General features: G+C 39.7%; 1 protein-coding gene across 3 annotated transcripts in view; it reads left to right on the top strand.

Moving 5' to 3' along the window:
* The window catches only part of si:ch211-266g18.6 (synaptotagmin-like protein 1), a 51439-nt gene that overhangs the window by 6812 nt on the left and 17716 nt on the right, over positions 1 to 26911 (top strand). The window contains exons 6-12 of one of the 3 annotated variants that reach the window (XR_010453239.1): positions 1 to 1536; positions 14972 to 15033; positions 15350 to 15448; positions 16432 to 16604; positions 17601 to 17706; positions 20026 to 20161; positions 20279 to 20366. Coding sequence is in view for 2 of the 3 variants with exons in the window: in XM_064954210.1 (XP_064810282.1) it covers positions 1 to 1536; positions 14972 to 15033; positions 15350 to 15448; positions 16432 to 16604; positions 17601 to 17706; positions 20279 to 20452 (2150 nt within the window). In the remaining variant the exon portion in view is untranslated. Of the gene's footprint in view, positions 1537 to 14971; positions 15034 to 15349; positions 15449 to 16431; positions 16605 to 17600; positions 17707 to 20025; positions 20162 to 20278; positions 21391 to 26911 lie in introns of those variants that run through there. The other 2 variants (XM_064954210.1, XM_064954209.1) reach the window with 2 other exon arrangements.

Genomic DNA, 26911 nt, shown 5'->3' with positions numbered 1-26911 from the left:
ACAACACCACTGTTGATGTTCCTGAATGGAAACATCCACTCTACAGATCTCATGAGGGGCCTGCTAGTGAGGAAAAATGTACCAACCCATTTACATCTCAAAATCAGGAGATGCCATACTCTAGCACAACTGACACTGTCCACCAATCACCAGACAGGAAACCTGGACAAGAAAACAAGACAGAATCTGCTTATATTGCCAATGTCGTTCTTGAGTCTCAGCTTGGTCCTATCAACGTATCTAGTCCCGGCCCTCAAACCAAACCAACAACCAAATCCCTGGACACTATTGTGAATCTGAAGTCTAGCAGAAAGCTGGTATTTCCCGCTGAGATAAAGGATGATCCAGAGAAGAACAGCTCTGTAATGTATGTAGACCCCTATGTATGGACACAACCAGAGTTCAAAAGTAGCGTCATAGAGGCCGAGCCAAAAGACAAAGAGATGGCCATAGGAACAACTAAAACAATAGTGATATTGCCTAGGGTTGACACACATAATAGGTCAGAGGATAGCACCAATGGTTTTGATGTTGAGCATTCAGGGCATGAGTCTCTCACTACTCCGTCTTTTGAGATCTCGCCACAGAGCAGCCACATAAGGCCAAAGCCAAAAGAGGTCAACTTTACCCATGGAAAGACAAATACCGCAGGGACTCCACCTAGTGGCACTCTGACCCAATCAGAAGATAAGTTCAACAACAGGAGACCTGACGATGTAGTTTCAGAACGTGAGGGGCCTCATAGCATGCAATCTTCAGAGGTCAAGTATGAGAAGGAGCAATTTCAGCTTGAATATGAAGATATGCTGGGGCTGGAATATGTTAGGCTAAACCAAGATGTTTCAACAGAGAGCCAAGAACTTCAAACAGACCAAAACCACAGTGAAATGCTATCATTTGAGGATACATACTCTCTCCAGAGAAATGACCCTTTGCCTACCATTGAGTCATTCAAATGTGTAGAGAAACCTCAGTACTTGCTCCAAGAGGGACCACAGGACATACTCACCATAGACAAACATGTTCCTGTTGATGAATCATCTATCTTCAAAGAGGCCAGACCCAAGAAGGACCTAGTTTGTTCAGAGGAATCTCTACCATTTGCTGTTCATGTTCAAGATGAAGTCATAATTTCTAGCAATCTCCATACATCAAAGGAGGACACTGGTGAGGACAAAGAGAAGGAAGTGTCAAAGTTTAGAAATCATTCTCTCTCACAGACTGCAATTGTTGGTGGCATGAAACACGTAACAAAGATGAACCATAGGGTTTCTCCAGGAGATTTTGATGAAGAAAATAAACAAGAACAGATGGATGTGAAGAAGTCTACTGAATCTCTAAGCAAAGCAGTGGATGGGCAGACATTTGTTACTTTAGATGGAGAGGAGGTAGATATATTTAAGGAAAGGAATACTTTGGAGTCCAAGCTGTCTCCAAATGGAGACTTTCAAAAAGTGAATCAGAAGACTGGAAAATGTCTCATTCCCACAATAGTGGTCAATTCCTCTGAATCCCCAGTGACAGATGACACTGAAGGTAAGAGGTCTCTCTGTTTTGCAGTTTAAACTTTGGTATGGAGCTCTCTGTTATTTTTCAGTTTCACATGCCACAACATGTTGCGATGCTTTTGTTAGCCGAACTAACATGATAAAATTCAATTCTGATCTTGTGATTTCAAATCTTTTGCCTTCATAACTGTGTTTGTGCTTGCTGTTGAAGGTCAACTCTAAGTGACTACATTGTTAGAAAGGAGGCTCAGAATGAAAGTACTTTACAGTGTTTCCTCGTTTGCAACACAGCTTCAAGCTATGACATTTGAGGAGTGTCATGACACACCTTTGACTTAAAAAAATATATATATATACAGTCCCGGTCAAAAGTTTGGACACACCTACTCATTCAAAGATCTTCCTTTATTTTCTTCAGTGGTTCCTCAATTAAAGGTTTTGAGATTATGCCGCGGGAATTTGTTTAGAATGTTACCCTACATGACTGCTTCATTGCTCCAGACAACCACAAGGGGGAGTTAGAGCACTGATTATGCTCTTGGTTCCCAATTCTAATGTGTCTATACCTGACATTGAATGAGCAATATAAACCAAATAAAAACAGATAATTGTGCACAACTTCAAAATTGAATTTCAATGAACTGAATGATGAGGATGAAGGTTATTCTAAGAGAAACACAAATGTTATGTAATTATATTCCAGTTAGTTATCTGTGGTTATCCTGACCTGGATGCCATGGACACAGTATTATAGTCTCTAAAATGAGCAATACTCCCACCATCTCTTGCACATGTCATTATCCTTTCATAATGCATCCTTATTTACAAAGTGATTATTATTATTATTAGATATACTCACAGACCAGATTTGCCCTAACAAAAAATGCCCCTTAGATATTATTTTAGAATCCTCCAATCCTCTAAATGTAATTATTGGAGGAGAGACATAGATTGCAAAATAGTTGGGAAGTGATTCCATGGCATGGAATTGACTCGCAATTTTCTGTTCCACCTGAAAGCCCTAACAGACAAATGCATTCTCTTCGTCTCCCACGCGCACTTTAAACATTTGGATAATAAAGCATTTAAAGGCTGACATTTAGAATCCTCCAATCCTCTAAATGTAATTATTGTCACGTCATTGGCGGAGATTCAGGCGGAGAATGACCTGCTAAATTATTTGAGCAAAAAATATTACATTTTATTTGGAATGGCAATGATACTTATCACTTAACTAAATTGTTGGGAAGAGATTTTTAACTCCAAAACTCATGCACTCGTGAAATGTCAGATAAAGCATATACTGTACAGGATTCCTTGATAAAATTACAAAATGAATGGAAGAGGCAAGTGGAAGGGGGAAAAATGTTTTCAAACACGTTTTTCACAAGGGCTATTAGCAGGACAATAGACACGATGTGGTCCCAAAAAAACCTCTGACATAGGGTCCAGCATATCTCCTAATAATGAATTTGAATTTCTCTGTTTAAGTAGTATTTTGATACTTTGTGCAATGCAATTGATCAGCATGAAAAACTTTGTGGATGGGGCCTCCCAAGTGGCTCAGCGGTCTAAGACATGAACTTTTCCCCTCGTACAGATGTTGGTTCTATACCTGTGCTGGCCGTGACCGGGAGACCCATGAGGGGACGTACAATTATCCCAGCGTTGTCCATGTTAGGGGAGGGTTTGGCCGGCCGGGATGTCCTTGTCCAAAAAATAGGCACGGTGGGCTTTTGGTTTCTCTCCCTCTAAAAACAAAAATACATTTGTCTAACTAACAAACTGGCTTTATTTGCAAATTAGAATGTCAAGAATGGCCTTTTTCCCTATATTCCGATTACAATCGCTCACTTTCAGTTATTTGACAACGAAATCATCTCCAAAATATTGTTATTTTATTTAATCCACCAGAAAAATAATACAACAAATATTGTGGTTAAACTCAAATATATTAATTGGTTTAAAAAAAATTGATAAAGTGGAACGTTCAACAAGTGGAAGGGGGAAAAAGTATTATTATTATGAACTCTGCATTATAATTATATAAAATCCCCTTAGATATTGTGTTTTATTTACAGTAGTGATGGACAGCTGTAGGCATTATGTTTTTCACAAGCGTAGCAGGTTGTGAATTCTCCAAACAATGTTTCTTGGATGGGCTATTAGCAGGACAATAGACTCTTCAACCTTTACAAAAGGATAGTCTAATAGCTTGGCTACTGTAGGTGTGAAAAAAACAACTCCCCAACTTGCAACAAATCATTTGTATCAACCTTTCCACATCTACCTACACACGTGGTTAATGTTCTGAAAAAAATATATACAGTGCCTTGCGAAAGTATTCGGCCCCCTTGAACTTTGCAACCTTTTGCCATATTTCAGGCTTCAAACATAAAGATATAAAACTGTATTTTTTTGTGAAGAATCAACAACAAGTGGGACACAATCATGAAGTGGAACGACATTTATTGGATATTTCAAACTTTTTTAACAAATCAAAAACTGAAAAATTGGGCGTGCAAAATTATTCAGCCCCCTTAAGTTAATACTTTGTAGCGCCACCTTTTGCTGCGATTACAGCTGTAAGTCGCTTGGGGTATGTCTCTATCAGTTTTGCACATCGAGAGACTGAAATTTTTTCCCATTCCTCCTTGCAAAACAGCTCGAGCTCAGTGAGGTTGGATGGAGAGCATTTGTGAACAGCAGTTTTCAGTTCTTTCCACAGATTCTCGATTGGATTCAGGTCTGGACTTTGACTTGGCCATTCTAACACCTGGATATGTTTATTTTTGAACCATTCCATTGTAGATTTTGCTTTATGTTTTGGATCATTGTCTTGTTGGAAGACACATCTCCGTCCCAGTCTCCTGTCTTTTGCAGACTCCATCAGGTTTTCTTCCAGAATGGTCCTGTATTTGGCTCCATCCATCTTCCCATCAATTTTAACCATCTTCCCTGTCCCTGCTGAAGACAAGCAGGCCCAAACCATGATGCTGCCACCACCATGTTTGACAGTGGGGATGGTGTGTTCAGGGTGATGAGCTGTGTTGCTTTTACGCCAAACATAACGTTTTGCATTGTTGCCAAAAAGTTCAATTTTGGTTTCATCTGACCAGAGCACCTTCTTCCACATGTTTGGTGTGTCTCCCAGGTGGCTTGTGGCAAACTTTAAACAACACTTTTTATGGATATCTTTAAGAAATGGCTTTCTTCTTGCCAGTCTTCCATAAAGGCCAGATTTGTGCAATATACGACTGATTGTTGTCCTATGGACAGAGTCTCCCACCTCAGCTGTAGATCTCTGCAGTTCATCCAGAGTAATCATGGGCCTCTTGGCTGCATCTCTGATCAGTCTTCTCCTTGTATGAGCTGAAATTTTAGAGGGACGGCCAGGTCTTGGTAGATTTGCAGTGGTCTGATACTCCTTCCATTTCAATATTATCGCTTGCACAGTGCTCCTTGGATGTTTAAAGCTTGGGAAATCTTTTTGTATCCAAATCCGGCTTTAAACTTCTTCACAACAGTATCTCGGACCTGTCTGGTGTGTTCCTTGTTCTTCATGATGCTCTGCGCTTTTAACGGACCTCTGAGACTATCACAATGCAGGTGCATTTATACAGAGACTTGATTACACACAGGTGGATTGTATTTATCATCATTAGTCATTTAGGTCAACATTGGGTCATTCAGAGATCCTCACTGAACTTCTGGAGAGTTTGCTGCACTGAAAGTAAAGGGCTGAAAAATTTTGCACGCCCAATTTTTCAGTTTTTGATTTGTTAAAAAAGTTTGAAATATCCAATAAATGTCGTTCCACTTCATGATTGTGTCCCACTTGTTGTTGATTCTTCACAAAAAAATACAGTTTTATATGTTTATGTTTGAAGCCTGAAATGTGGCAAAAGGTCGCAAAGTTCAAAGGGGCCAAATACTTTTGCAAGGCACTGTATATATTGGTCATGGCTCCCGAGTGGCGCTGCGCACAATTGGCCCAGCGTCATCTGGGTTTTGCAGGGGTAGGCCATCATTGTAAATAAGAATTTGTTCTTACTGACTTGCCTAGTTAAATAAAGGTTCAATTTAAATTGTAGAAAACAACTGGCGGCAATATTATTTGTCCCCCAAAATAATTATGTAAATTATTTTCAGAAAAAATGTAATAAAAAATATTCCTAAATGCAATGTCCCAAGAAGGAAGTCACCGTACCTAATTAATAAAAAGTTACACTTTAACTTCATTCATGATGAGAGAATGCAGAAGACAGTCAACTAACAAAGCAGGCCTCGGACCATTTTGTGCTGCAGAAACGTAAAGCTGCAACCGCAAGTGCAATCAATAGGAGATGAACAGTGCCTGGTGCGGAAAATCTAGCTAACTTGTTATGCAAGTGTTGCATACCAACAGATGGAGAAAACCTACACCAGTCGAGCAATTCAATAATCTTCATTTTAATTTGACTTTACAAAGAACAAGAGGGCTTAATTTGAGTCTATTTCCTTGGAGCCTAGACCTATATAAAATAACTTAACTGGCTGAGGTAGGCTATGAGGCTTAGCAGCCTTAACGGGCGAATAGAAGTATGATTTTTTTTTTATTAGGCCTACTTACAATTGCAACTCGTCAAAAATATAGCATCCTACATAAAACAATAATTTAATGAAAAAAAGTGTCTGTCGGGATAGCCAGCCCTGTAACGACAGAACAAACAGAACATACTGTCAGCTTGAAATGTAAATATCCCTGGATAAGCTCTCTCAATAATATTAGTATTTACCAAATACAGTCATATAGGCCACTAAGTTACTTATTCAATGAGAAAAGTTGCATTTCCCTTCGTACACAATCTTGTGGATGTTTGTTTTGATGGATGGATGTGATTTTGATGTGCAGGCAGTCCTTGATTGACTTATGTGAAAGCCGGTTCCTGTCATGAGTCTATATTGCGCTCATAAAGGAAAATGAGGACTCACAGGTTTAAGTCAATCCAAACATTGTTAGCACATAAAATGCAAGTTTCTTTATTGTACTTTATTCCTCTGAGCATGCCACCCACAACGCACACAGGGACTCAGCACTCCTGAGCGCATCCCTGATTTGGCTCGATGTCTGGATTTCAATCAGCTCAGTTTGAATTGTGGCCTCATCCAGCGAAGGTTTTGTTTTCTTAGCAAGGGAGGAAAATTCTCCACCTGGGCGGACTGTGAGAGGATAACGTACAAACGCAATGATATCCTTGGGCATGCTGTAGTCTTCAAATCTGGTGGATAAGTTGTCCATGCTTGATGGAATCTTCCATCACCTCTGTGACAATGCTGCAGCCTGGTCCCTCAGCCTGTCGTTTCTTCAGTATGCTGAAGTGCAGAAGCCTTCCAGATGACAAGTCCAAATCGAACAACTCAAGCTTCCTAGTAAAGGCCTCAAATTTTTCCACCATGTCCACAGCTGTTTCCCCCTTCCTTGTAACTGCAGATTTATTCTGCAAAAAAAGCTGTGGTTGCAGCTTGCAGTTAACGATTCAATGTATCTGCGTCGGGCCTCTGTATGGGGCGGGAAGGCCACTGAAAGTTTAATGCTTAGATTCATAATTACCTCTGAGATTGCAAATAATTCAAACAGCGATATTTTCATTGCAAATAAGACACACTGGCTTGGCATTGGGAAAAGATGAAGCTATGAACGCATATCTCTCTGTACATTCTTCACTGAAACTTCGATTTTCATAATCTACCTATCTTCTTGATACTTTTTGAGAGCAACCTTTTGTCTTGCTATTAAGCAAATTGTTCAGAACAAATGTTGACTTTGTAGTGTAGCCTACAATAAGCTACGTACTGTAGACGTGTTTTTCCCCAGCAATCACGCACAAAGACAAAAAATAATAATTGAATAAAGGCATAGTGATGTTATGAGCGTAATCAGATCAACATTATTATCTTATTGTCACTGAATTTATTATGTAAAGAATTTATTATGTATTAATTGTGCTAATATTATATACATATTATGTTCTGGCCAGCTGAGTATTGTCTCAGAACAAAATTGTTCTGGGGCAAAACCTAGTTGACGAACCCTGATATACAATATGTGTTACAGAGCCTTTCCATAAGTCCACTTAAGTTTCTTCAACTGTCTTCTGATTGATTAGAGCGATTTTGATGTTGTACTGTGATGCCAGCAGATTCCAGACTGCATTTGCCAGTCGCTCATCATCTTCAACCATCAATGAGTTGGTTTTAATAGTCTCGCTGGAAATGGAATATAATGTAAAAATGTGCAGCATACAGTAAAGACCAACAGTCTCTAATTATTTAAACATTAATTTTAGCATTATTAGACGTACTTTACAGTATTGAGGCCTACTGTACCTGTTCATTTTCCTGGACTTTGACGTTTGGCGTAACACAGGCGAATAGCACTGTCCGTGACCATAATTCCCAAGTCTAACAGTATTTTACCGACATGTTTAATTATTCAAGGCTCCTTTCTCTGTGGTGAAGTTCTTTTAAGATTTCTTAATGGAACACCGAAAGTCATCCAATTGTTATAATAGAATTTTAAACAATAGCCTACAAACGTGTGGTCAACTATTTCAGCACCGTTTTATGATGCTCTGAGACAAGCATGGGGACTGGTCTTGATAAATCAATTTGATTTTTATTTTCACTGAATCTCTGTTTGGGTATTGGTTAGCCTACAATTAGAATGTGGAAACGGTCACGTTGTACAGCTCCATATTGTGTTGAGTTTTTGTTTTTTTCTTCTTGGAATAGAATAACCCCATAATATTAATCATATTAATTAAATTCATTAGTACCGCCAATATCACAAAAAGTTACATGCTTCCCAAAGATGCCCCCTGCTGGTCGAACTAGCACTAACTAGCATTAATGGCAACAAAGGCTGAATAACATGCCATAGAATTCTGTGGCAGCCCACAAGGTGGCTGCAGTGTGATACAACTTTTACAGGACGAACCACTGTACTTTGAAGAATCTCAAATATAAAATATATTCTGATTTGTTTGACACTTTTTTTGGTTACTACATGATTACATGTGCTATTTTAGAGTTTAAGTCTTCACTATTATTCTACAATGTAGAAAATAGTAAAAATAAAGAAAATCCCTTGAATGAGCTGGTGTGTTCAAACTTTTGACTGGTACTGTGTATCTATATATATATACATATACATATACACATACATACAAATACACACACACACACACACACACACACACACACACACACACACACACACACACACACACACACACACATAGTACATTCAGAATGTTTTCAAACCCCTTTCTTTTTTCCACATTTTGTTACATTACAGCCTTATTCTAAAATTGATCAAATGAAACAATTTCCTCATCAATCTACACACAATACCCCATAATGACAAAGCACATTAGAAATGTTTGCAAATCTATTAAAATTAAAAACAGAAATACCTTATTTACATAAGTATTCAGACCATTTGCGATGAGACTCGAAATTGAGCTGAGGTGCATCCTGTTTCCATTGATCATTCATGAGATGTTTCTACAACTTGATTGGAGTCCACCTATGGTAAATTCAATTAATTGGACATGATTTGGAAAAGCACACACCTTTCTGTATAAGTTCCCATAGTTGAAAGTGCATGACAGATCAAAAACCAAGCCACTAGGTTGAAGGAATAGTTTGTAGGGCTCCGAGGCAGGTTTGTGTCGAGGCACAGATCTGGGGAAGGGTACCAACACATGCTGTGGGGATGTTTTTCAGCGACAGGGACTGGGAGACTAGTCAGGATCGAGGGAAAGATGAATGGAACAAAGTACAATCAATCACATTTATTTATAAAGCCCTTTTTACATCAGCAGACATCACAAAGTGCAATACCGAAAACCAGCCTAAAACCTCAAACAGCAAGCATTGCAGATGTAGAAGCACGGTGGCTAGGAAAAAGTCCCTAGAAAGGCAGGAACTTTGGAAGCAACCTAGAGAGGAATGAGGCTCATTGGCCATTCTTTCTGTGCCAGGTAGAGATTATAATAGTACATGGCCATTTAAAGCCAGATTGTTCTTCAAGATGTTCAAACATTCATAGATGACCAGCAGGGTCAAATAATAATCACAGTGGTCGTAGATGGATGGTGCAACAGGTCAGTACCTGAGGAGTAAATGTCAGTTGGCTTTTCATATCTGAGCATTCAGAGGTTGAGAAAGCAGGTGCGGTAGAGAGAGAGAGAGTCGAAAACAGCAAGTCCGGGACAAGGAAGCACGTCGGTGAACAGGTCAGGGTTCCCTAGAAGCTGGCAGAACAGTTGAAACTGGAGCAGCAGCACCAGGTGGACTGGGGACAGTCAGGAGTCATAAGGCCAGGTAGTCCTGAGGCATGATCCTAGGGCTTTGGTCCTTTGAGAGGGAGAGAGAGAATTAGAAGGAACAAACTTAAATTCATACAGGACATCAGATACACCAGATATAACAAACTGACCCTAGCCCCCCGGCACATAGAATATTGCAGCATAGATATTGGAGACTGAGACAGGTGGGTCAGGGGACACTGGAGCCCGGTCCAATGATACCCTCACAGGCAGGATATAACCCCCACCCACTTTGCCAAAGCACAGCCCCCACACCACTAGAGGGATATCAACAGACCACCAACTTACTAACCTAAGACAAGGCTGAATACACCCCACAAAGTTCTCCTCCACCGCACGAGCCCGGGTGGCGTAAACCCAGACGGGATGATCACATCTGTGACTCAACCCACTCAAGTGACTCACCCCTCCTAGGGACGGCATGGAAGAGCACTAGTAAGCCATTCACTCAGCCCCCGTAATAGGGTCAGAGGCAAAGAATCCCAGTGGAGAAAGGGGAGCCGGCCAGGCAGAGACGGCAAAGGCAGTTTGTCGCTCCAGTGCCTTGCTGTTCACCTTCGCACCCCTGGGCCTGACTAAACTCAATCATAGGAGCTACAGAAGAGATGAGTCTTCAGTAAAGACTTAAAGATTGAGACCGAGTCCACATCTCTCACATGGATAGGCAGATCATTCCATAAAAATGGAGCTCTATAGGAAAAAGCCCTGTCTCCAGCTGTATATATTCTAGGGACAATAAGGAGGCCTGTGTCTTGTGACTGTAGCGTACGTGTACTGTATGTATGTACGGCAGGACCAAATCGGAGATATAGGAAGGAGAAAACCCATGTAATGCTTTGTAGGTTAGCAGTAAAATCTTGAAATCAGCCCTAGCCTTAACTGGAAGTGAATGAAGAGAGGCTAGAATTGTAATATGTAATATGATCAAATGTTTTGGTTCTAGTCAGGATTCTAGCAGCCGTGTTTAGCGCTAACTGAAGTTTATTTAGTGCTTTATCCGGTAGCCGGAAAGTAGAGCATTTCAGTCGTCTAATCTAGAAGTGACAAAAACATTGATTAGCTTTTCTGCATAATTTCTGGACAAAAAGTAAATGATTTTTGCAATGTCACAAAGATGGAAAAATGCTATTCTTGAAATATTCTTGATTTGTTCATCAAAGGAGAGATCAGGGTGCACAGTTTTATTTGAGATGACTGTACAACCATCAAGATTAATTGTCAGATCCAACAGCAGATCTCTTTGTTTATTGGAACCTAGAACTAGCATCTCTGTTTTTTGCGAGATTTAAAAATAAAACATTTGCCTCCTTATGTTTGAAACACAGGCTTCCAGGGTAGGCAATTTTGTGGCTTCACCATGTTTCATCGAAACGTACAGCTGTGTGTCATCCGCATAGCCGTTGAAAGTTGACATTGTGTTTCCGAATGACATCACCGAGAGGTAGAATATATAGTGAAAACAATAGTAGAACTAAAATGGAACCTTGAGGGATGGCGAAACTAACAAATGCATTTGTCAGAGTGCTGTCTGAGTGCTATGATGGGCTCTAAAACCAGACTGAAGCATTTCAATGCATTATTTGTCTTCAGGAAGGCAGTGAGTTCCCGCGTAACAGCTTTTTCAACCATTTTCGAGAGGTATGAGAGATTCAATATTGGTCAATAGTTTAAAAAAAATCCGGGTCAAGGTTGGGCTTATTCAAGAGAGGCTTTATTACTGCCACTTTTAGTGAGTTTGGTACACATCTGGAGGATAGGGAGCCATTTATTATGTGCAACATAGGTGGGCCAAGCACAGGCAGTAGCTCTTTCAGTAGTTTAGTTAGAATAGGGTCCAGTATACAGCTTGAAGGTTTAGAGGCCATGACTATTTTCATGAATGTGTCAAGAGAGACAGGATCAAAAATGTTGAGTGCTTCTATTGATACTAGGTCCTGGCAGTTCTGTGTAGACTCAGGACATCTGAGCTTTGTAGAAATACGCAGATTCAAAGTGGTGTCTGTAATTTGCTTTCTGATGATCATGATCTTTTCATCAAATAAGTTCATGAATTTATCACTGCTAAAGTGAAAGCTATCCTCTCTTGTTGAATGCTGCTTTTTAGTTCTTATGCCACATTTACTTCTTATTCTCCTAAATTAGTTTGGAAAAATAGGATGATCGAGCAGCACTGAGGGCTCTTCGATATTGCACGGTACAGTCTTTCCAAGCCAGTCGGAAAACTTCTAGTTTGGTGGAGCACCATTTCTGTTCCAATTTTCGGGAAGCTTGCTTCACGACTCAGGTATTTTCTGTATACCAGGGAGCAAATTTCTTGTGACAAATGTTTTTTGTTTTTAAGGGTGTGACTGCATCTAGGGTATTACGCAAGGTTAAATTAAGATCCTCAGTTAGGAGGTTAACCGACTTTTGTACTCCGACTTCCTAGTAGGTGGAGGGAGTCTGGAAGGACATCTAGTAATCTTTGGGTTGTTCAAGAATTTATAGCACGACTTTTGATTATCCTTGGTTGGGGTCTGAGCAGATTAAATAGTTGCAATTGCAAACATAATAAAATGATGGTCCGATAGTCCAGGATTATGAGTAAAAAAATTAAGATCCACAACATTTATTCCATGGGACAAAACTAGGTCCAGAGTATGACTGTGGCAATGCATAGGTCCGGAAACACGTTGGACAAAACACATTAGGTTGATGATGGCCACGAAAGCTTTTTGAAATGGGTCTGTGGGTCTTTTTCATGTAAATATTAGTCACCAAAAATGTGAATATTATCTGCCATGACTTCAAGGTCCAATAGTAATTCAGGAAACTCACTGAGGAATGCTGTATATGGCACAGGAGACCTGTAAAGAGTAGCTATAGAAAGTGATTGAATAGGCTGCATAGACTTCACGAGTTTTTTTAACCTTTATTTAACTAGGCAAGTCAGTTAAGAAACAATTCTTATTTTCAATCACAGCCTAGGAACAGTGGGTTAACTTCCTTGCTCAGGGGCAGAACAACAGACTTTTACCTTGTCAGCTCGGGGATTCAATCTTGCCACCTTTCGGTTGCTAGTTCAACACTCTAGCCGACTAGAAGCTCAAAAGACGAAAATGCAGTATTACCTCCGCCTTTGCGGGATCCACAGGGATATGGTCACTAATGTAACCAGGAGGAGAGGCCTCATTTAACACAGTAAATTAATCTGGCTTGAGCCATGTTTCAGTTAGGCTAATCACATCAAGATTATGGTCAGTGATTAGTTCATTGACTGCATTGGAATTGATTAAGTAACCCTATTTTGAGATGTGAGATATCGCAATCTCTTTCAATAATGACAGGAATGGAGATTCATTCCAGTGAGATTACTAAGGCGAACACCGCCATGTTTTGTTTTGCTCAACCTAGATTGAGGCACAGACACGGTCCCGATGGGGATAGCTGAGCTGACGACACCGACTGTGCGAGTGGCAGACTCCACTAAGGTGCAGGCTGTCTAACAGCCTGCTGCCTATCTCATTGTGAAGCTAGAGGAGTTAGAGCCCTGTCTATGTTCATAGATGATAAGATGAGAGCACCCCCCCAGCTAGGATGGAGTCCGTCACTCCTCAGCAGGCCAGGCTTGGTCCTTTTTATGGGTGAGTCCCAGAAAGAGGGAGGGGCAGAAAACAATATTCAACCAGAGATTGAGTTGTGAGTGTCAGCTGTAGAGCTCATCACTTCCCCTACGAGACAATTATTCAATGCTGACACATCTTTGTAGCTGATTTACACACTGAAGCTATGTTGAGCTTGGTGACCTCTGTTTCATCCTAACATTGGTGCCGACATGGTAAAACAATATCCCTATACTCTCTACATTCGCCAGTTTTAGCCTTAGCCAGCACCATCTTCAGATTAGGTTTTATGTTTGATAGCTCTGCCCCCTGGTAGACAGTGTATGATCGCTGGATAATTATTTTAAAGTCTAATACTCGTTGCTTAACAGGGAGAACCAGTTGAAAGTTTATGTCGGCTGAATGAGCGACACCTGTTGAGTATGCCAACAACATTTATTTCCAAGAGCCTTGAGAAAATTGTCCAGCCGCTAGGACTGTGGGGGGGGGGGACTTATACTACTATCTGTACTTACTGGTGGCACACATGCTGTTTCATCCTTTCCTTCACTTAAATTGTCCTTGCATAACGATTGCTTCTGAAGCTGTGCTTGCAACACACCTATCCTCACCATAAGGCGATAGTTCTCCTGTATAGTATGAGTACAGTGACTGCAATTAGATGGCATAGTGTTAATGTTACTACTTAGCTTCTGCCGATGGAGGTCCTGTAGAACCATGTCCAGATAAAGCGTCCGGGGTGAAAAAGTTGAATGAAAAAACTTTGGTAAATGTATTAAAAGTAAAAACTGAAGAGTCTGGCTGATAGCCAAGTAGCAACAAACAGAACAACAGCACTGAGACGAGTCCGGAAGTTGAGGGCCTTGATGAAAACCTGCTCCAGACCTCAAACTGGGGTGAAGGTTCACCTTCCAACAGGTCAACGACCCTAAGCACACAGCCAAGACAACACATTAGTGGCTTTGGGACAAGTCTCTGAATGTCCTTGAGTGGCCCAGCCAGAGCCCGGACTTGAATACGTTCAAACATCTCTGGAGAGACCTGAAAATAGCTGTGCAGCGACGCTCCCCATCCAACCTGACAGAGCTTGAGAGGATCTGCAAAGAAGAATGGGAAAAACTCCCCAAATACAGGTGTGCCAAGCTTGTAGCGTCATACCCAAGATGGCTCGAGGCCAAAGGTTCTTCAACAAAGTACTGAATAAAGGGTCTGCATGGTTATGTAAATGTGATTTTAATTTTTTAAATATTATTTATACATTTGCAATAATTTCTAAAACTGTTTTTGCTTTGTCATTATGGGGTATTGTGTGTAGATTGATGAGATAACAAAATATGGAAAAAGTCAAGGGATCTGAATACTTTCCCGAATATACTGTATCTGACACTTCACATATGCAGATGTTTTCAATCAAGGAAGTTCACAGGCCAATTGAGGAAACCAAATGACAAACGGTTGTTTTTGTCTGTTTTTTTTTCTGGCTTAGAGCACCCAGCTACGTCTCAGGAACCACCTTCAGTGGTTGTTACACCTATGGACACCTGGGAGGTTAGACGTTAAAATACATTTTCAACAAAACAGATTAATAAGTGCATTTTTAGACTGTTTATGTACATATTCTGAATAATGGCTTTCACTTGTGGGAGTTTAGTAGTACTGACATATAAACAACCAGAAAGATGGATGTTTTCACTCTTTAAAACATGCACGCACACACTCTGATGCCTTTCATTCATGTGCATTAAATTGTCTTAATACATGAAATGTTGCACTTTTGAAAAAATATTATCACATACATGCACACACCGGCTGATGGCTTTCATATTCCTTCCTTGACTTTTACTCGAACTCTGACCTTCTTCAGGATGAGGGTCTGGATGATGACTGCAGCTCTGTCTCCAGCTATGGGTCTGACTTCTCTGCAAGAAGAGGTTATGGCTCCATAGGTTATGGCCTCACTGGGGTAGGACCATTTTATGGACAGTTACCATAAAGCTACCATTTTCAACAACATACTGTAGTTGTTTTGGAAGATATGGCTTGAATAGCAAGATATTAGATGTCCCGTGAAATATTTGTTTGAAAAAATATTCAATTTTATTAATCTTTTTTTCCTTTCTCTGAACATCAACGGTGATAATTGTGCAAAAATACAATCATACTGTATGCCTTTTCAAAATACTTGACACAGCTCTTGATTTTGCAGTTCATAATTGCATCATGTTTTAAACTATTGCAATGATTACTTAACCCCCCCCCCTCAAAAAATGATTGTTTTATTTACACTTTTCCCCAAAAAGTTGTGAAATACTGATAGTGAGGCTTAAACCTTTTTTTTCAAACGCATACTCTTGATACGATTTGAAAGGAAAGTTTGAAGTTTGCGGAAATGTGAAATTAATGTAGGAGAACACATGAGATCTGGTAAAGATAACACAAAGACAAAAACATGCATTTTTCCCCTTCATCCTTGAAATGCAAGAGAAACGGTCACAATGTACTGTTCTAGGTTAGGCGAAATCTCGATTTTGGCCACTAGATCGTTGCAGTGCACCTGCAAAGTTTTGGACTGATTGCATTTTTGTTCAGAATGTTCTATCAAGACTGGCCAAATGCGCCTAATTGGTTTATTAATACATTTTCAAGTTCATAACTGAGCACTCCCCTCAAACAATAGCATGGTATTCTTTCACCGTAATAGCTACTGTTAATTGACAGTGCTGTTAGATTAACAAGAATTTAAGCTTTCTGTCCATATCACATATGTCTATGTACTGGGAAATGTTTTTGTTACTTACAACCGGGGGGGGGGGGGGGCGATCCTGTAGAGGTTAATGTGGTTGTGTTTGGTAATCCTTCCATTTCCAAAATGACGCCTGAAGAACATAACATGCTTTGTCTCCAAATGAGTAGCTTTGTGTGCCTCTCCTGTCCTCTTTTTGTCAGCGCACTGGCAGTCTTCTGAGTGTGTACAGTGAGGCGGGGGACTTTGGGAGTGTGACTGTCCAGGGGGCAGTGGAGTTCTCGCTAAGGTACAGAAATGCAGAGGAGCTGATCGTCACAGTGGAGCAGTGTCAGGACCTTGCCTACGCCAACCCTCGCAAGCAGCGCACTGACCCGTAATCTCAACACACCACACATGCATGCACATAGACACACAAATTCAGACCAATATTATAGTAGTTAAAATAGGTGCAGAAATCGTTCTGGCATTTCCTGGTTGCTAAAATTCTAATAGATTGCCTCATTTCAATTTATGTGACCAAACAAGCATGTATAGTGCAGAGAATTATTGTACCATCTAATCTGCTGTGAAATATATTTTTCATAACCCAATATATTGTATTTTCAGCTGTTTGCACAAAACTTAAGACCCAAAAACGAGAAATAGTGCACATAGAACAGATGTACGGCTTATTAGACATGCTTTCAATGAGAATGACATTGATCTATAACTTAAATTTCTATGTGAATTTGGTCAAGTCACCCAAAAAGTTACATATTGCATCTTTAATTGGGGTCTCCAGAACCTACAACAGGTTTTAAAAAATAAATATGAGCCAAATAATAAGTATTCAAGTAGAGTATTAGATCAGTTTAAGTTAAATATTTTTAAGGGGTTAGAATGGGAAAGGACCTTTAAACTATTGTCATTGCTGTGTAGAATACAAGATGATTCGTCTCCCGTGGCATCAATACTATAAGTAGTTCACTATTGTACAACTTGATGTTAGAAAGTAGTCTATGGGCCAGGAGAAACTGTAATCCAACTGTGAGACCCTACAAACTTCAGCTAACTTTAGCCACAACAACCTAACAATCAATGGAAGTTATAGGGGCATGTGAGACAAATCACCTTTAAGTAACATCAAACCAAATATGGAGTTGATTTGATTTCAGGTGATTTTGACATTATCATTTTTTTACATGCTCACATGTCCCCATCACATCCATTGATTGCTAGCTTGTGGTGGCTGAAATTTGTAGTGGTTGTTTTAAAGAAAACTTAAGTTTATTTTAGCCCATAGACTACTTTCAGGGTGAGAACTATCTTACATCATATTGTAAAATAGTGAACTACTCCTTTAACAGCATAACTCCTGTTTCCTGTGCAGATATGTGAAGACCTACCTCCACCCTGACAAATCCCGCCATAGCAAGAAGAAGACCTCCATCAAGAAACGCACAATTAACCCAGTGTTTGGTGGAGAGACACTGAAAGTAGGTTTTACCATATTGTGAGTGCTTTCTGTATATTTGATTAATTAATTTAGCATGAAAATGTACTTGGGAAAGGTACACATCTCTTAGCCTAGTCTTTGTTTATTTTTCACGCTAATACAATTACTTTATTTGCAACCAAATCTGAGTTTCCCCACCCAACATGGCTGACTGAAATACGCATGCACATTTGGTGCAGAACCATATGTTATGTGTGTGTACAGTGACATGAGAATATTCCCCATTGTTCTTGTTCACCCACACCAGAAGTGATCATGACACGCAGGTTGAAATATCAAAGCAAACTCTGAACCAATTATTTTAATTTGAGGACAGGTCAAAAAGCTTTTAACATTTATGGCACTTTAGGTAGCTAGCTTGCTGTTGCTAGTTCATTTGTCCTGGTATATAAACATTGTATGTTATTTTACCTGAAATGCACAAGGTCCTCTACTCTACAAGTAATCCACAGATAAAACGGTAAACCGAATTTGTTTCTTGTCACCTCTCCTCCTTCCACTGGAGTGTGGACATCAGGCTCATCTTTCAATCACCCACGTGGGTATATATGCTCCTAAAAACCAATGAGGAGATGGGAGAGTTCAGACTTGCAGTGCTTCGAGTGTCACAGATAGAACCCATTTTTATTTTAGTGCCTGGCCACGCAGACGCTCGCTGAGGCACGCGAGCGGTGTGGGTGCAATGATTGAATAACATGTATATGTACATTTATTTTGAACGCTCGCGCACATGTTAGGGTCCTGCATTTTGTTATTTTCTACCCCACATTTCCATCATCCCACCTCAAGGGGCCAATATAGCACCTTCTCACATTACGTGTGAAATAATTGTCACGTGTGCGTACCATAATCATTATCCAATTAGTCCAAAGAAAGATCCCATTATTAAGTTAACTGACTTCAAATTAAATGTTTGCTGACACTCACAGCTCTGTTTTCATCAGCAGCCAGCGCTTTAATGCACCAAAATATAAGCCTCAGGACATTATCAGCATAAATATTTAATTAAGTATTGATTGCGTATTTCAGAAAACTATTTTTAGGCATGATTATGGGCTTTTTTGTTGTTGTTTTTTGACCCTACTTGTTCAATTCCAACTTTTTCTGAATGAGTTGGGAGGCACATCTAGCTGAGTTTTTAATCACTAAAATACTGTTTATTTTACTATGGCCCTTTTTCACTATGACCCTTCATCTCAAATCAAATCACATTTTATTGGTAACATACACATATTTAGCAGATGTTATTACGGGTGTAGCGAAATGCTTGTGTTCTTTGCTCCAACAGTGCAGTAGTATCTAACAATTCACCACAATACACAGATCTAAAATTAAAATAATGTATTTAAGAAATATATACATATTAGGACAAACAATGGTCGGAGTGGCATTGACTAAATACAGTGGAATAGAATACAGTATATACTGTACATATGACTTGAGTCAAGCAGTATGTAAATATTATTAAAGTGACTAGTGCTCCATTATTAAAGTGGACAGTGATTCCATGTCATCTGATGAAGGCGCACATGGGCCTATTTATATAATGAATATGAATTCGGGGGGCAGAAATTATTAAATATTAAAGCATTAGACCTCTCACTAAAGGCGTCAGTCATACAAAAGATACAAAAATCCGAACTGGTTTTGCAGCACGCAGATTCCAGATTGCCTTTGCCGATCGCTCATCATCTTCAACCATCAGTGAGTCGATGGCTTGAATAGTCTCGCTGGGAATGGAATACCACGGTAGATGCTGTGTTTTTGGTTGATTGCCAGGCGGCATTGGCAGAGAGCGACCTGTTTAAATTATATGAGCAAAAAAATATTCAATTTTATTTGGAATGGCAAGCCAGACAAATTTAAAAGGTCCTATTGTCTCACCCTATGTTCAACAATGGCCTATTTCCCTTTATTCAGATTACAACCGCTCACTTTCGGTAATTTGAAAACAAAATAATCTCCAAAATATTGTTATTTTTTAAACAAGAACTTGAAAATGAGATTGTAAACTCTGAAAACAACGTTTCCAGTCCGAGAATGAGAATGGTAAATGACTGTAATTAATCCATCGACCCATTATGGGCTATTAGCAGGACAATAGACTCTTGCCAAGAAGGAGGGTAAGGGGGGAGAATTGTATTGTTACGGATGAATATTTTCAGGTGATAACAAACCAGTTCCATCGGGTTAAAATGAGGAAACCTACATGTAGAGATGAGAAAAATATTTTTTTGATATACTGTAGACCTACCGTAGGTGTTGTAGGTCTTTAATTTATTTATTTTACTACATAAAGGTCTACTTACTCTGTTGGCGTCTTGACCCAGTTTATGCCCTCATTTGCAATGTAAACCTGGGCGGCAGTGTGTTAGGACTGTAACCACCAGGACTTGAAAATGAGCCGGAACAGAGAAGATCACCAAAACTAAAAGGTATTTTGGTGTCAGAACATTTTCTTTAAAAAAAATGTATATAGCCTATCAATGTGTAGGCATACTGTGTAATAAAATAAATAATTGTGCACTAAAAACGTGAATGTGTTTTTGCAGAGCATACAACCATGCCGACAACCATCCGTGGAGATCAGTGTACAAAGGTTTGGACAACGGGCCGCACCAAAAAAAGCACATGGTTCCACAGAATACCAACTGGGATGGATCCTGAGGCAAATGTGGCTTCTTCATCAACATCTGTATGCTTTTGGTAATAAAATAATGTGTTGATCCATACCTGGGTCTGCAGGATGCAAAGTTCTTTGTTTGTCAGACTAATTTTTGGGTCGAAACTACAGAACAGCACATAACAAGAAAACACACATGGTTAATGTTCTGAATAAAATTGGTCATGGCTCCTGAGTTGCGCTGCACATCCTGCTGTGATTGGGAGTTCCATAGGGCGGCGCACAATTGGCCCAGTGTCATCTGGGTTTTTGCCAGGGTAGGCCGTCATTGTAAATAAGAAAACATCACACTAGAGGCTTCATTCTACGTTCTACTGACTGTTGACATCTAGTGGAAGGCGTAGGAAGTGCGAACAGATCCATATCTTATTTGGATGTAAATAGGCGATGAGTTGAAAATCAACCAACCCCAGAATTTCCACTTCCTGTTTGGAAGTTTGCCTGCCCTATGAGTTCTGTTATACTCACATACATAATTCAAACAGTTTTAGAAACTTCAGAGTGTTTTCTATCCAATAGTAATAATAATATGCATATATTAGCATCTGGGACAGAGTAGGAGGCAGTTCACTATGGGCACGCAATTCATCCAAGGTGAAAATGCGGCCCCCTATCCCTAAAAGGTTATTCAATAAAAAATATATATATTTATACATAATATGTCTTGCAGAGCCTTTCCATAAGTCCACTCAAATTTCTTCAACTGTCTTCTGACTGATTAGAGCGATGTTGATGTTGTGCTGTGATGCCAGCAGATTCCAGATTGCATTTGCAGATCGCCCATCATCTTCAACCATCAGTGAGTAAATGGCTTGAATAGTCTCACAGGAAATTAATGAAAAGCACTATATAAAGTAGATGTATTATTTACGATGGTCTGGCATGTCTGCAGAAATGTTGCAATTATGTAATGTGTTTTGTTTGATAAATTGTTTTGTAAATATTAATTCACATTTGTGGTACCACTAAATAAACAATTAATTATTTCAATCAATATTGTCAATATTGTTATTATTACAATATTTTTTTAGAATGGAGGGAAGGTGGACAGGGATAGGCATCCCGCTAGCAGGATTCAAGCCGACAACATCCGGTGAAATTGAAGAGCGTGCAATTAAAATAAATAATCGTAATATTAAACATTAATATCTCATTTAAAAGCCTACATTCTTGTTAATCTAACTGCGTTGTCCGATTTCAAAAAGGCTTTACGGCGAAAGCATACCATGCGATTGTCTGAGGATGGCGCCCCACATCAATATATTTTTTAACCAGCACGGGCTTCATAAAATCACAAATAGCAATTAAATAAATCACTTACTTTTGAAGATCTTCCTCTGTTTGCAATCCCAAGGGTCCCAGCTTCAACATGAATGGTCATTTTGTTAGATAACGTCCTTCTTTACATCCCAAAAGTCCATTTAGTTGGTGCCATCGATTTCAGTAATCCACTCGTTCAACATGCAGACAAAGGAGTCAAAAAAGCTACCACTAAACTTCGTCCAAACAAGTCAAACAACATTTCTATTTAATCCGCAGGTACTCTAAAATGTAAATAAACTATAATATTTCATATAGAAAGTAGTATGTTCAATAGGAAAGAAAAATTAGTAAGCGTGCGCCCTCAACCTCATGCACCGAAAGGCTGATATTGTTCGGTGCTCTTCTCACAAATACTCCAAATACTTGTTCGTTTTTCAAAAAACAAGCCTTATTTATTTAACCTTTATTTAACCAGGAAGGGCTCATTGAGATTTAAAATATATTTTTCAAGAGCATCCTGGCCAAGATAGGCAGCACCAAGTCATTACAAAAATGACAGACAAACAACTTGAAAAACTACAATTAATCTAGTAAAAACCATAGAGTTCACAAGAGTATAACAAAATCAAAAACAGCAAATTAAAAACATTGACCGGTCAGGGAATCAGTCTCAAGATCATTCATCAGGACAAGGGACAAGTTCGGGACAAGTTCTTCCAGTATTTTGTAAGGCGTTCCAAGACGATGGCACAGAGTACATAAAAGCCCTTTTACCAAATTCAGTTCGGACATTTGGAACAGTTAGCAGGATAAAGTCCAGCGAACGAAGAGAGTACCCACCACATTTCTGAACAATAAAAATGCCCCAAAAAAAAGGTAGTAAACCAAAATTGGCTTTGTAAATAAAAGTATACCAGTGCCTGAGCCTACGAGTGACTAGAGAAGGCCAGCCAACCTTGGTATACAAAGTGCAGTGGTGCGTAATGGTTTTGCTTAAAATAAATCTCCAAGTGCCATGGTAAAGGGTGTCAATTGATCTCAAACACTGAGCAGAAACATTCATATATAAAATATCCCCAGAGTCTAGTAAAGGCATAAATGTAGCTGATACTAGCCTCCTTCTGGCTTCAAAAGAAAAACAGGCCTTAATCCTAAAATAATATCCCAATTTCAGCTTAATTTTTTTGTAAGTTGTTGAATATGCTAATTTAAAAGAGAGGCCATCATCAATTAAAATTCCAAGATATTTATGAGGTTACAACCTCAATCTCCTTTCCCTGACAGGTAGCAATAGATGAAAGATGTTTTAATGTCTCCGGCTACTGGAAGCGCCGCCTCTGGATGAGCGTTTTCTGGTTTGCTTATGGCGGTATGCAGCTCATTGAGTGTGGTCTTAGTGCCAGCATCTGTCTGTGGTGGTATGTAGGCAGCTCTGAAAAATGCAGATGAAAACTCTCTAGGTACAGTCGCTTGCAAAGTATTCACCCGCCTTGGCATTTTTCCTATTTTGTTGCCTTACATCCTGGAATTACAATAGATTTTTTGGAGCGTTTGTATCATTTGATTTACACAACAGCTACAGAAATACTCATCATACACTTTGACGAAAGATACATGTTTTACATATAATTAAAGATACACTTTGAAGATGCAAAATATATTTTCTTGTGAAACAAACAAGAAATAAGACAAAAAAAACAGAACTTGAGCGTGCATAACTAATCACCCTGCCAAAGTCAATACTTTGTAGAGCCTTTGGCAGCAGTTACAGCTGCAAGTCTGCAAGTCTCACCACAGATGGATTGAGGTCTGAGCATTGACTAGGCAATTCCAAGACATTTAAATGTTTCCCCTTAAACCACTCAAGTGTTGCTTTAGCAGTATGCTTGGGGTCCTTGCCCTGCTGGAAGGTGAACCTACTTCTCAGTATTAAATCTCTGGAAGAATGAAACAGGTTTGCCTCAAGAAGTTCCCTGTATTTGGTGCCATGATGCTGTCACCACCATGCTTCACTGCAGGGATAATGTTCTGGGGTGATGAGAGGTTTGCACTTGGCGACCTGGTTAGCGTGCACTGCGCACGACCTGCCACAGGAGTTGCAAGTGCGCGATGAGACAAGGATATCCCTACCGGCCAAGCCCTCCCTAACCCGGATGATGCTATGTTAATTGCGTTGCCCCATGGACGATATCTGCGACAGAGCTTGGGCACGAACCCAGAGTCTATGCCACCCGGGAGGCCCCCTCCCACATGCCTTTTGACGAACACCAAATGTGTTTGCTTATTTGTTTTTTTAAGCAATGGCTTTTTTTTCTGGCCACTCTTCCATAAAGTCCAGCTCTGTGGAATGTATGGCTTAAAGTGGTCTTATGGACAGACACTCCAATCTCCGCTGTGGAGCTTTGCAGCTCATTCAGGGTTATCTTTGGTCTCTTTGTTGCCTCTCTTATTAATGCCCTCCTGGTCCGTGAGTTTCGGTGGGCGGCCCTCTCTTAGCAGGTTTGTTGTGTTGCCATATTCATAAAAAAAATTGTACATGGATTTAATGGTGCTCTGTGGGCTGTTCAAAGTTTCTGATATTTTTTTTATAACCCAACACTGATCTGTACTTCTCCACAACTTTGTCCCTGACCTGTTTGGAGAGCTCCTTGGTCTTCATGGTGCCGCTTGCTTGGTGGTTCCCCTTGCTAAGTGGTGTTGCAGACTCTGGAGCCTTTCAGAACAGGTGTATATTTACTGAGATCATGTAACAGATCATGTGACACTTAGATTACACACAGGTGTACATTATTTAACTAATTATGTGACTTCTGAAGGTAATTGGTTGCACCAGATCTTATTTAAAGGCTTCATTGCAAAGGGTATGAATACAGTTGAAGTCAGAAGTTTACATACACTTAGGTTGGAAACAGATTAACTCACTGTATCACAATTCCAATGGGTCAGAAGATTACATACACTAATTCGACTGTGCCTAAACAGCTTGGAAAATTCCAGAAAATTATGTCATGGCTTTAGAAGCTTCTGATAGGCTAATTGGCATGATTTGAGTCAATTGGAGGTTTACCCGTGGATGTATTTCAAGGCCTACCTTCAAACTCAGTGCCTCTTTGCTTGACATAATGGGAAAATCAAAAGAAATCAGCCAAGACCTCAGAAAATTAATTGTAGACCTTCGCAAGTCTGGTTCATCCTTGGGGGCAATTTCCAAATGCCTAAAGGTACCACGTTCATCTGTACAAACGATAGTATGCAAGTATAAACACCATGGGACCACGCAGCCGTCATACCGCTCAGGAATTGTCCAAAATGTTGTGTTCAAAATTTTGACTAGTACTATATGTGTAGAGTGTGACCTAGCATTTGTGTGTGTATGCATGTGTCTGTACCTGTGTGTGTGTTTCTCTTAAAAACCTCTTAGAGATCGGGCTACTTTTTTCAACATTCTGTTAAAAATCGTGCAACATTTCAACGTCCTGCTACTCATGCCAGGAATATAGTATATGGATATGATTAGTATGTGTGCATAGAGAACACTCTGACGTTTCTTGAACTGGTTCAATGGTGTCTGTGACTATAACAGAACGAGTTCCGTGGTCAAAATCGCCAGAAAACCTGGTCACTAAATCGACTGAGAAAAAATCAATCCGCCAGTCCATGTATTGTCTATTGGAAGGAAAAATACTTAAGGCTGAGGATACAGTTCCTATAGCTTCCACACGATGTCGCCAGTGTTGTGATTTCGATTCAACTAAATCGTTGGTCATCTGAGTAATAGCCACATCCGGTTGTCAAGTCCACAGCTGTAAACAATGGAACCGGAAAAGTTGACTACGTTTCCCAAACTTGTGCCTATTGAATACTGATCGCTCCGTGATCAATTTGGTCATTTATTAACGTTTAGTAATACCTAAAGTTGGATTACAGTAGAAGTTTGAAGTGTTTTGTCCAAGTTTATAGGCAACTTTTTTAATTTAAAAAAATAACGTTGCGTTTAAAAAATGTGTTTTTACTGGATCTGACGGTCTTCATAAATGGACATTTTGGGTACACAAGGACCGATTTAATCGAAAAAAAAGACCCAATTGTGATGTTTATGGGACATGTAGGAGTGCCAACAAAGAATCTCGTCAAAGGTAATGAATGTTTTATATTTTATTTCTGCGTTTTGTGTAGCGCCGGCTACGCTTATTCCTTTGTTTACGTCCCCTTCTGGTATTTCGGCGTGTTGCCTGCTATCAGATAATAGCTACTCATGCTTTCGCCGAAAAGCATTTTACAAATCTGACCCGTTGGCTAGATTCACAACGAGTGTAGCTTGAATTGAGTACCCTGTATGTGAATTTTAATGAACGTTTGAGTTTTAACGAGTGCTATTAGCATTTGTTGGCAGGGGGTGCGGTTGCGTCCCAGGTGGGCCAGACAGGTTAACCTCTCGTAACAATATTTCTCCGCTATGTTGGAGTCAACAGAAATACAAAATTACAACATAAATATTCCCTTACCTTTGATGGTCTTCGATCAGAATGTAGTGGAAGGAGTCCCACTTCAACAATACATCGTTTTGTTTCATAATGTTTAATTCTAGTGTCCATGTAGTAGCATCTGCTAACACTTTCAGCTCAAATGCCCAAAAAATGACTTCTGGTCCAGAATAATTGTGCATCAAAACTTCCAAATTACATATTACAGGTCGACGAAACTGGTCAAACTAAGTGCAGAGTCAATCTTCAGGATGTTATAAACGTACAAAGCGAATGGCATTCCAACCGGGACATCCATGTTCGTCTGAGGCTGATTGGAACAAAGGAAGCACTCTTTCCCAAGCGCGCCTTTCACGCACATGATAATCTTTACGACACTTACGACTTCTCACCCCATTAGGTCAAAGTTCACAGCATAAAGTCAAAGTTCTACTGAATGAGGACATCTAGTGGAAGACATAGGAAGTGTTTCCAGATCCATAACTTGTTGGGAAGGGAGGGCGCTATGACGTCAAAGTTGCCCCAACTTTCAGGATTCCAAAACTAGTTTGGAAGATTACCTGCCCTGTGAGTTCTATTATACTCACAGACATAATTCAAATGGTTTTAGAAGCTTCAGAGTGTTTTCTATCCAATAATAATACTAATAATATGCATATATTAGCAATTTAGGACAGATTTTTATGCAGTTCACTATGGGCACGCAATTCATCCAAAGGTGAAATACCGCCCCCTATCCTTAAGATTTATTCATC

The sequence above is a fragment of the Oncorhynchus masou genome, chromosome 32 (assembly GCF_036934945.1).
Source record: "Oncorhynchus masou masou isolate Uvic2021 chromosome 32, UVic_Omas_1.1, whole genome shotgun sequence".
NCBI lineage: Eukaryota > Metazoa > Chordata > Actinopteri > Salmoniformes > Salmonidae > Oncorhynchus > Oncorhynchus masou.
Note: the sequence above shows the minus strand (reverse complement) of the source record. Positions and strands in the feature narration are given on the sequence as shown.